This window comes from Phlebotomus argentipes, unplaced genomic scaffold (assembly GCF_947086385.1).
Source record: "Phlebotomus argentipes unplaced genomic scaffold, Phlebotomus argentipes genome assembly contig_6, whole genome shotgun sequence".
Lineage (NCBI taxonomy): Eukaryota > Metazoa > Arthropoda > Insecta > Diptera > Psychodidae > Phlebotomus > Phlebotomus argentipes.
In genome coordinates, this window is record NW_026776145.1 from 5,334,587 (window position 1) to 5,345,972 (window position 11,386).

The 11,386-nt window shown below is 44.2% G+C and overlaps 2 protein-coding genes across 3 annotated transcripts; one reads left to right on the plus strand and one right to left on the minus strand.

Annotated features, from left to right (window-relative positions):
* Window positions 1–1,025: 1,025 nt before the first annotated feature.
* Window positions 1,026–3,571, minus strand: LOC132260976 (zinc finger protein OZF-like). The gene is made up of 3 exons (XM_059759463.1): window positions 3,358–3,571; window positions 1,938–3,290; window positions 1,026–1,882 (listed from the first exon to the last, which is right to left on the minus strand). The coding sequence occupies exons 1-3, from the start codon at window positions 3,439–3,441 to the stop codon at window positions 1,694–1,696; spliced, it is 1,626 nt and encodes a 541-aa protein (XP_059615446.1). The 5' UTR covers window positions 3,442–3,571; the 3' UTR covers window positions 1,026–1,693.
* An 800-nt stretch (window positions 3,572–4,371) lies between these two features.
* LOC132265750 (sodium/potassium/calcium exchanger 3-like) lies at window positions 4,372–11,386 on the plus strand. Of its 2 annotated transcripts, XM_059766525.1 has the most exons (8): window positions 4,372–4,768; window positions 8,883–9,056; window positions 9,128–9,315; window positions 9,382–9,568; window positions 10,091–10,168; window positions 10,238–10,699; window positions 10,872–10,973; window positions 11,045–11,386. In XM_059766525.1, exons 1-8 carry the CDS (start codon window positions 4,735–4,737, stop codon window positions 11,377–11,379), a joined length of 1,560 nt encoding a protein of 519 aa, XP_059622508.1. In that variant the 5' UTR covers window positions 4,372–4,734; the 3' UTR covers window positions 11,380–11,386. The 2 variants fall into 2 exon arrangements, with proteins under 2 accessions (XP_059622508.1, XP_059622515.1); XM_059766532.1 differs by lacking the exon at window positions 10,091–10,168.

Consider the following 11,386-nt stretch of genomic DNA (forward strand, 5'->3'; position numbering starts at 1 on the left):
AATATTTATTAAAATCCTTTTCGCTAAAAGCGCCGTGATTAAAGGGAATTTCAGGGAAGAATTTCCACTTAAAAGTGGTGATACTCACCAAATCACTTTCATCCCAAGGATATTCTCTCCCCCGACAGCACAGCATAATCGAATTAGGGGATGAAAATTGACAACACGGATTCACGTTGGCGCAAGTGGAGAATTTTTGAGCAACACTAATTAATTCGAAACAAGATTTCCGTGCGGAATTTTCTCAGTGAAGAAATTTAATTTACGTCCAACAAAAATAAAAAAAGCGACGCAAAGTGCTCAAGACCATGAATTTCGGGTGAATTTGTTAGTTGGCTCAAATTCCAAAATAAAACTCATCCATTGTGAATGGAATTTCATGTTCGGGATTAATTCAGACAGAAGTACATTGGAAAGAAAGGATGAAGAAATTGCGAAGATTTTCAGCACATATGAATTGAATTATAACTTCGAGGGGAGATTTTTCTTAATGCGCAATTTTTGGCAGAGCTGAAAAGAAGAGCGAAAATCCTCAGACAACACACCACCAAAATAGAGCTGTAAGTCGTCCTTTGAAACCACCCAAATTGACTCTTTAGCTTTCCCGTGAGCGCCTCTTTTTCAGCATAATATCGAATCTAATATGCTTGTGATTTTGTTATTTTAGGACATCCTCGTCTTCGTCGTCTTCCACAAAGGGACGCCCAGACATATTGCACGGCATCTTTGCCTCGTGTAAACTCACGTGTTGTGTACATTATGTCATATCTAAGGACTCCTCACTAAGCGGAAAGTTGTCTATTTCCTCTCTGTGGAGGAAAACAAGAGGGAAAGAGAGCGAAAGTTGAATTTGAGAATGTTCGGCAAATACCTTATGAAACGATATATTCCCAATTTGTACGTTGCTATGCAAATTTCTCACTGCTGGTCAGATCACAGCCACCGCAGAAGCAGTTAAGTTGCAGCCACAGCAAGAGGATACTTTGTGCAAATTTATGCTATTAAAATATTTTGTTTCTCCACAACTAATTTCCACATTCCTCGGGGATATCATAAACTTTCTTCCTTGTCTCGAATTTAGCTTGCACTCGCAAAATTTGATTGCATACCATACACAATTTCATCAAGTAGCTAGAGAAACTAATATCATCAATTAAGCGGTCTTGGGATGTTTATTAACCGCTTCCAGCAATGATATTGAGGTTTATTTTCCTCATTTTCACACAAAATAACGTGAAAACACCGTAAAATTTGACTCTTTTAAGCAAATTAGACTTTTTTGCAAAACTTTCAAACATGACCTTCAGAACTTTGCAGAAGTTACAAACTCTATTAGTTCAGGGAAATGTTTTTGCTATGTTTTCGTATAATTTCTACGAGATTTTTCTCTTAAAATACTTCAGAAATCGACAATTTATTTAATTAAATGCCTAAAATCTAATTATTAAGATTTCAAGTGACTTCTTAAGAAGTTTTATTGCTTTACATTTAATATTTGCCGAGCCGAATGCAATCAATGGGTTAACATAGCATTGGAAATCTCTTAAAAGAAACTCACACTGAAATTTCACAGCATAAGAGATGGTTTTGGTCTTCGCTTGAGTCATTTTAGGCATTTCATTAATAAAAGATCTTATTTCTTATTAAAATTCGAGCATAAAATACAAATCAAAGTAATCTTTCTGAGCATACTTTAAAGACCTACCGCTTCACTCTGGCCTTCGTCCGCCTTGGCCTGGAGAATCTGATTCTCCGACACCACGAAGGTTCCAGCGTTGAGGTGCGTGAGTTGATGCGTGGACAAAGTGGATTGCTGAGAGAAGCTCTTCTTGCACACGCTGCAGGAGTATGGCTTCTCGCCGGTGTGACTGCGGATGTGCACCTGAAAGGGGGAAGCAATTGTTATTCCAGGAAGTTGAATTGAGAATTGCTCTCACATTGAGACTGCTGCTGCTCTTGAAGCGCTTCTTGCAGATGTCACACTCGTAGGGCTTGTTGGAGTTGTGCGATCGCATGTGCCCGTAGAGATGACCTGAGCTGTTGAATCCGCGGCCGCAGAGTTGGCAGACGTGCGGCTTCTCGCCAGTGTGGATGCGCTGGTGGATGACGGCCGTCTCGTGGCGCGCGAAGCGCTTCGGACAGATGGAGCAGGCGTAAGGACGCTCGCCCGTGTGACTGCGGCGGTGGATGGCGAGCGTGTTGGACCCGGCGAAGCCTCTGCCACAGTCCGGGCACACGTACGGCCGCTCGCCGGTGTGCGTGCGCAGGTGGATGCCCACGTAGCCGCTCTGCTTGAATCCCTTGCCGCACACCGGGCAGAGATAAGGCTTCTCGCCCGTGTGCACGCGCAGGTGTTTCGTGAGATTGCACAGCTGCGTGAAGCCCTTGTGGCACACCTCGCACACGAAAGGCTTCTCGCCCGTGTGCGATCGCAGATGGATGCTCAGCGAGCGCGCCTCGACGTAGTACTTCGGACAGTAAGGACACGTGAGGATCTTGTGTTTCGTGTGGTGCTTCATGTGCTTGGACAGCGAACTCGCCCACTTGAACCGTTTTCCGCACACCGAGCAGAGATTTGGCTTGCCCACCACATTACGCAGTTCGCCAGTGTGTTTCTTCTTGTGCTTGGTCAGATTCGAGCTCTCCGCGAATGTCTTTCCGCAGATTGAGCACTCGTGCGGCTTCACGACCAAGTGAGTTTTACTGTGACGCCGCAGAACTTTGTTGTCGGCGAACTTCTTGTGACACTCGCGGCACTCGAAGCGACTCTCCGGCTCCGGAATTTTCTCCTTGACGGGCAGATCACTCGCTTGGTACACCTTCAGATCCTTCACCGTGGCCAGGACATCGTCACAGCAGTCCTCCGGCAGGAGTTCTATCTTCTCCAGCTCGATGCTGGCTTCCTGCAGGTTCTCAATGTCAATGTCCTCCGATGTGGCCAGAGCGTCATCGAAGTAGACGCTTTCCTGGACAATCTCCTCCTCGTGATCCTGCACAGAAGGTAGGGAATTCTCCGGGCACTCCTCAATCTCCTGTTGAATGATGGATTCCTCCTCGAACACCACTTCTGCGCTGTGATTCTTCGCTTCCGGAATGTGCTTCATCATGTACAGCCGGAAAGTGGCGTCAGCTTTCTGGCACTGTTGCTTGAAGGTGAACGCCCGGCTCACTTGCAGGACGCACTGGACGCACATCTGGTCCGGAAGGCCGTCGCCCATCTTCACGTCCACGCACGACACAGTCCTCAGCATGTCATCCAGGCACGAGCCGAAGATTGTCTTCATCTGCACCTGTAAGCGAGCAAACAGGAAGTGTCCATCAACACAACTTTCTTCCCCAATTTCCCACCAGTCTCACCTTCTGACCCATACAAGAGCGGCACACTTTGCTAAAGTCCAACTCACTCTTGCCCTCCAGCACGGAATTGATCAAGAGAGACATCGTTATCACTGATAAAAGCACAGAAATTCGTCTTGTTTTGGTTCGCGAACTCTCCTTGGTGGGCTGTCACTCTCTATGGAGCATATGCTGCACGCAGCATAAACCGTTTTTCGATGTCGAAAATTGCTTTGGCGGGAAAGCCCAATAGCGCATTTCTCTGTATTCTGAGAAATGTACAGGAAAAATCGATGGAATCCTCCAAATAGAGTGTTTATTGGAGGATTTTCCAGGCCGAAGCTTTTGAGAAAATGAAGATTATTGGTTTAAGTGAAGAGAAAAGAGTATTCTATGAATTGTTTTTCTTCAATTGCGCCTTTAAAACAGAATTAAAAGGTGAAGAATTCCTCGACATCTCAACAAGTATTTTTCGCAATTGGGATGTTTAGTGGAAATTTAGATCACATTCCAAGTGAAAGTAAAACGAATTTCCTGATAAGCCGCGCGAGTGCAGATAAGAAGTCGCGAGGTGAACAATCTCTGTGCTAATCACCTGCCGATTGAGAGAAAATGCTTGCGCAGGTGTGATAAATCACAAAATGCAAATTGAGAACGACCTCGGGAAGTTTAGCAGCGAATTTCCATTCATAAAAGAGTTTAATTTTCACGAAGAGAGTCTCTTAATTGGCAAATTAATTACAACTATTTGCCAATTAACGGATGTGTGAGTGAAATTGCATGGATTTATTTGCGTCATAAAGTATACATGCAAATCTTCCTCGCCTACGTTATCTGCAGCGATTGGAGTTTAGTGAAGTGATAAAAGGCAGCAATTAATTACGCCGAGTGATTGAGTGTAGATTAATTTGCTCTGTAACACCCAGATTGTGTGTCTTGCGAGCCGAGGGCTGGGCGAGGAGAAGTTCACGGCTGCGACGGTGAGTCAAAGACTTCTTGTGGCCAAATGGATAAGAGATAAGCGTGCGAGTGTGTAAGATTAGCGTGAGTCAGTGCCGAGATAAGGAGTTTCCGAAGCGTTTTGGGCACTTTCCCGGGCGCTTTTCCCCTTCCCGGCCACCCGGCGGCTCTGTGTGCATCCGAGGGCACTTTTCCGTGTGATCATCGGCGTCGTGCGCGCTCCCGGAGTCTGGCTCGCTGGCAGTTGGGTGTATTGGCGGAGTGTGAGTGGGGAGTGTATTGGAATAATTGGAATATGCTTGGGATGGGGCGCACTTCTCTCTCACTCTCGCTGGACAGAGGCGCGGAGCAAGTAAGAAAAACACACTGTGTGTTGATCAGAAAAAATTAGCGAGTATCTAACACCATCAGTTTGCCAGTGACTACCAAGATATCAAGATGGAAGACTACTGGGGTCTCGCGAGGAATAATGGTACGAACTCATCACCCACAAAAAACACCACCTTTTCTCCTCCAAAATTACATAAGCGCGCCTCCACTCTCTCTCGCCCCCGTCACAAAATCACCGCCAATGATATAAATTAATAACCTGTGCTGCGAACTCAATCACCACTAACTCTCCCAGACAACTTTTCCGCGCTGTGCGCTGGGAAATTCGACTCACAATCTCCAACGCATAAAACGCTCTGTGCCGTGAAGTTTCTTTTATTTTCGTGTGTGAAAAAAAACCACCAGAGAAAAAGTGTGTATTGAGACGACGATCAACGCATCAAGTGGGATTTATTAAGTGGGGAAAAAAATGGTTTATCAGTTGTGATGATATTTCACTAAAGTGATGGATCATCAGCATCCAGACTAAACCAGATTCAGTGGAGAGAAAGACTCAGACGAATCATCTCAAGGATCCTGAGTATAAATTCAAATTGAAACATGTATAAAAGTCAAAGTGCAACAAATTGAAGTATAACTATAGCCACAATCACTCTTACATTGTACAATCTCTCGCGCGCGGAGTGTCACAATTTATGATAAAAAAAAAGAGCGACAAATAGTGTGAGGATGCTGAAAATTTACTACCATCTGTAGATACAAGCACTCTCGTTCGAATGCATATTGAAGAGAGTCCACGTCGAGTGGAAAGAGATTTGTGTTGATTCAATTAAGTTAAATCACATATTAAGAGAAGTTACACGGGATTCACAGACAACATTACTCTATCTCTCTGTGCCTTGATATCTGGCGAGAAATTTCTTTCTTCCTTCCTACTCGACCATTCACCATTTGGAGTGAGGAGGCTTTGACACGGGGAACTTTCAGACCCTCATCAAAAATTCTCCTCAATATTATTCAGCGTAGCGCTATAAGAATGCCTTTTCCCCACTCATGAGCTCAAAATGTGTGAATTTCCACTGTGCTCGAGAGGAAGGTTGATCTCAATATCAAAAGAGCATGCTGAAAATCCAATGAATTTTACAAGGGGGGATAAAAAGCCACCCAGAAATGAGAGGTAGGAAAGAAAGCTCAAGAGAGCGTGCAAAAACATGCAAGGAAGCCTCCTTGTGATGGATTAAACCCATTGAAGAGAGTTCAATAGCAAATAATCTACATCAATATTTTATTGTTAATCCCCCACACGAAAGTGAGCAAAAGAAGAATATATTTCACTTCAACCCGCGACAGTGGCAAGTGAGAATCAACATCGACAGAGTGTGTGAGAGAGAGAAAACACACCAGCTTATAAAGCATCTTTTAACTCCATAACAAAGACTTAAGTGGCACCCTGATTTCCTAATCAACCACAATAAAACTGCACACAATATGCCTCCTTCCTAACCAAATACATTTCGGTACGACAAGCAAACGCAAAACTAGACTGAGCATCTCTCCTCCAGTCCCAAAGCCGTGAGCGAGAGACAATTGTGGATCTGTGATGTCGCGGGTACACGAGCCACCCAATGGGATCGCGCAAGAGCTTTTCCTCGCGCACGAGAGCTTTGGACTTGTTTTAATTCCCGACTTCCGCTCTCTCTCTCTCTCTCTGAGTCTTCGCAATCGGCCTAGTGTGAGCTTTATCTCGACATTCTTCCAATAGCGCCCCAAAACCCAAATGCGATACGATAATACGTATTTGCAGACAATTGCTGATGATAAGGGCGCTCTATTGGGGTCTCTCTCTCTTTCTTCCTGTGCAGGCAATCATTAAAACCAACTGTATTCTCGAGACATTCCAAAAGCGCACAAATTTTTTCAAAAATTATCACGCCCATTGTCTCTGCATATCACCATTCAGCCACGAGTTTGACAAAAGTGTCCCCGCCTTATCACAACTTATTTATAGAGTGGTATATAAGAAAATATTACCGCACTCGAGAGAGGCACTCGAGTCCAAAGTATGCATTTTCCGCCATGCCCAAGATCATCCCAATGTCCCAACTCATTTCCATGCAATGCATCCGAGTGGCACGCTGTGTATCATATCCGATAGCATCTGAAATGAATAAGACAATCTATTTTTAGTGCGAAGATTCTTCAGCTCCCATTGATAAGTTGTCATTGTGGCAATTTTACACATTTTACGATCAATTTATCGCGATACTGTCGCGATGTTAATTACCAATTTACAAAACTCCACTTCTTGCCCATCAATAGCGAGAGAGGAGGCTTCGACATGGCGATAGAGGGTCATTTAACTAATTAATAGGAGAGGCTGAATTTGAATTTTCAAATACCGCTCTGATCAGCTTGTGCAGAGCTGGGATTTTCGGGGTCGAAGCGCAACAATTGCAGTAGTAATTTTGATAACATATCTTCTATTTTCTCTACTAATTTATCTAATCAATTTTATATCTAACAACATATTTTCAGCCGAATTCGCAACCTGAAGAAAGATTAATCATTTCTCACTGAGGCAAATTTTAGCGTAATTAGATTGAAAAAAAATTACTTTTAATCATTTTAGAATCATATTCAGAAACTCTCATTATACTTAATATCTAGATTTTGCATTATTTCGTTAATCAACCGATCACAAAATAAGGCTGTGATGCGAAATCTCAACTCCTAAAAGAGAAGCAAAGCGAGTTTGCTTCATAAATTAATTAAGGAGCGCGTGATAAAGATGCCTCCAGTTACTTGAATAGGCATCTTATCTGCAGACAATCAGATTATTATATGGTGGAGAAAATGAAAGGAAATTTAGTGCGTAGAAATGAATGAAAAATATTTTCATTCACGTGTTTGTTTTTTTGCTCTGAATCCTTTGAATAGTTGTGGAAAATGTGCGAAATGAGCCCAAGAATTGCAGTGTGAATTTCAATACAGAATTCTCGCGCGCGCAAACTTCCGAGGAAATTCACAATTATTTTCAACATGCAAAGATTTTTCAAGCATGTTTTGCCGTGTCATTAGCAAAGTTACAACCGCTCGGCTTGTTTTGATGTTTGCTCTCTTGGCGTCGCAGATAAAAGACCACCAATTAGTCAGACACTCAATTGAGATATTAAATCTTCTTCTCATTTTGCAACCATTTTTCGCACTATGCGAAATTGGCACAGAAATTAACCCCAAGATGCACACGTGATGAATTTTGTCATCTCCTAAATCACATTTCTGCACTTTTATTCATATCTCTGTTCGGGAGAAAGATTGAATTATATCCAGCATTGGCGCTACAAAATGTCTTTTGTATGGTAATTTTTCTTCATCTCTCTTCCCTTCCACGATCTTTTATCGCATTCTTTTTTTTGTATTTGAATACGCGCGATAAGAGGAGATAAAATTATTCATAAAGTCGTGAAAATTGCAACGGAAATGGGGGAAAAATTAATTGTTTATACGTATTTTGCACTCTTTATATGAGGAAAATATCGCTATTTTGACTAATCTGACATCACAAGCGTAATTTACGTCGCGTCTCTCGGACAAATTGTACACTTTGTTATTACATACAATCTCAGGTGAGACTAATAAATGTCCGCTTTGAGTGCTGCGGAAGAATACATCCAGAGTGGCAACATTTAGCATTCAATCGCACCAATTCACTGCATTTACTCATGTGGAACGATGGATTTAGCACAATATTTGCCTCACTATTGGTTTACCCATCAAAATAACGTGTTGCTCTTTAATTAGATCTCTTTGAACAGGCAGTTTTTTGCCATTTTATCGACTCTCTGAAGCCTATGTAATGTTGTTCATCTCATTTGTTTGTTCATTGCGATAGGAAAAAATAACACGACGAATTTTTCCAATTTTCGCATGTGAATTTCCCATTGAAAGACAAAAACACACACACACACATAAAAGGCGTCTGAGAGTTGTAATTTTTGGGGGAGCTTTTGTGTTTTCCCCTCAAAATAACCGTCATGAAGCGCGGGAAGTGAAATAAAAGAGAGTCAAATCACACAATGTTACACGAAATATAAATTTTTGGGATTATGACACGCAAATATTGGTTATTTTTGGCAAAAGAATCACATGATGAAATGTGTTTGTCTCTGAAATCATTTGCCGTTTTTATCACCATGCCAGCTTCCATTCCCAATAAAAGTGGCTAATTGTGCGTTTTCATGTGTCTTCCAATCAAGGCTTAAACTGTACCCCGCCAGCAATTGATGACTTTCCCAGGGATTACTTCACGGAGGAGCAGCGACAAGCTGGTGCTGTGGTGCTTCACATAGTCGGCAGTTTGTATTTATTCGCAGCTCTGGCTGTTGTCTGTGATAAATACTTTGTACCTGCCGTTGAGAAAATATGTCAAGGTGCGTTGCAATTCCATGCACTCTCGCCAATCCATGCCTAACTCTTGTCCATTTGCGCATCTCCTGCACAGCACTTAATATGTCAAACGACGTGGCGGGAGCGACATTCATGGCGGCAGCGACATCAGCTCCCGAACTCTTTGTCAACGTGATTGGGACATTCATTACGGAGGGCGATATTGGGATAGGCACCATAGTGGGATCAGCTGTATTCAACATTCTCGCCGTGGCGGCGTGCTGCGGCATCGGAGCTGGAATGGTGAGACTCTGGCCGATGGCAGAGACTTCATCCAGGCGACTCACACTGCTTCCTCTATCACTTTAGGTGGTGCCGCTCGATTGGTGGCCTCTAACGAGGGATTGCCTCGCTTATGGCATCACAGTTGCCATCCTCATTTGCATAATTCACGACGAACGCGTGGAATGGTACGAGGCGCTGACGCTCGTGCTGCTCTACATTGTCTACATAGCCGTCATGTATTTCGATAAGTCCTTCCAGAAATGCGCAAGAGGTAAAGAGCTCACATCCGTCTCAACCCTGAGCCGTTCCTTGGATTGTTTTCCGCCTCACTTCCATCGTCAGAAGGAGGAATTAATTTACTAGAGATATAGTGATTTTCACCCTTCAATTCTCACTCTAAACAAATTGTAATAATTGAGTGATGAAGTTCTAATTTTGATCACTGTCACTATAAATTACAATTTATTTCCTAAATTCACATTTTCATTGCTATACAATGATTGGGTTTGTGGCTATATAGGAAATGTCCTTTGAATTAGCCGCAAACCAAACATTCGCATAGAGAGAATACAATCCAAGGAGTGGTTGAGAGTTAACTCGTGCATTTAGTGCGTGTGCACATGCATAATTGAACACTAATGGTGACTGGGATCGGTAAATTGAGCGGAAAAGACGGTCAATTTGCCGATAGAGTTCACATGATTAAGTATTCATTATCACGTTGTTCTGGTGGACGGGAGCAATTAGTGAAAATAACTCACTGTATTCGTCGTTCGGCACGGTCTTTTCGTAGGCAGTTTGAAGCACGCACGACAACGTAGATCTCACGATGGCACAGCGAGTATTCGGTCGAAGAGCAGTCGGGAGATGGGTAAATTGTCCCCGAAAATCTCCTTTGCCAAGTGAGGAATTTAATCGTGTGCTTTCTGACCCGCCACAGAGACTCTGGAGGCTCACTTGCCGCTCCGCATTGAGCACTTCCAGCAGAATGGCAATATCAAGAACATCACCCACATTGACGCCAGCAACAATGAGCTCACCACGGCCATTGACGCGCAGTCCAAGACCACGCCGGTCAGGGTGGCGGAGGCCGTGGTCGAGTCACCGGACAACTCGGCCGTGGACATGAAGCAGGACGCCGAGGTGAAGGTGGAGGCGAAGGAGGTGGCAGAGCCGGAGGAGAACAACGTGGACTTCTCCCTGCTGCGCTATCCCTGCGAGGGCAGCTGCTTCCGGCAGATCGTGTGGATCGTCACCTGGCCCATCCACCTGGTCTTCTTCTTCACCATTCCGGACTGCGAGAAGCCGCGCCTCAAGAAGTGGTTCCCCATGACCTTCGTCATGTGCATCATCTGGATTGGGTCGCTGTCCTACTTGGTGGCCTGGATGATAACGATAATCGGTGAGATTGAATTCTTCCTCGGCGCATTTCAATATTGATAAAGCACTCGTCTGTGTCAATATTTTGAATCAATCTTGCGCCACGAGAGCCCCAATCCATCAGCCAGTGACAACTTTTCACCTGATCTTCCTCACCGATTTTTCACACAATCGATATGCCAATTTATTTTCAGGTGACACACTGAAGATTCCCGACTCCGTGATGGGTATCACATTTTTGGCAGCCGGAACGAGCGTCCCCGAGGCCGTGTCAAGTGTCATTGTGGCGAAGCAGGGTGAGAGTGGCAGTGAGATGAGGCTGAGGCCAGGCATTCACGTGGCGCTCTCTCTCTTTTCTCCTTTGCAGGGCACGGATCAATGGGCATAAGCAATTCAATTGGGTCCAACACCTTCGACATTCTGCTGTGCCTGGGCCTGCCATGGCTCATTAAGGCCGCCTTTCTGCCCATCGAGCCCGGCCACCACTGGGTGGGCATCAACTCCGCCGGACTCGAGTACTCGGCCATCTCGCTCCTCTCCACGCTCCTCATGCTCTACATTACGTTCTCCTGCAACAAATTCCGCCTCGATCGCAGAGTTGGACACGTGTGTCTCATCATGTATGCGGTCTTCTTAATTCTAGCTAGTTTAATTGAATTAAATGTGTTTTTCCGTGTCAATCTGCCCACCTGTGGCCGGTGAGCAACCC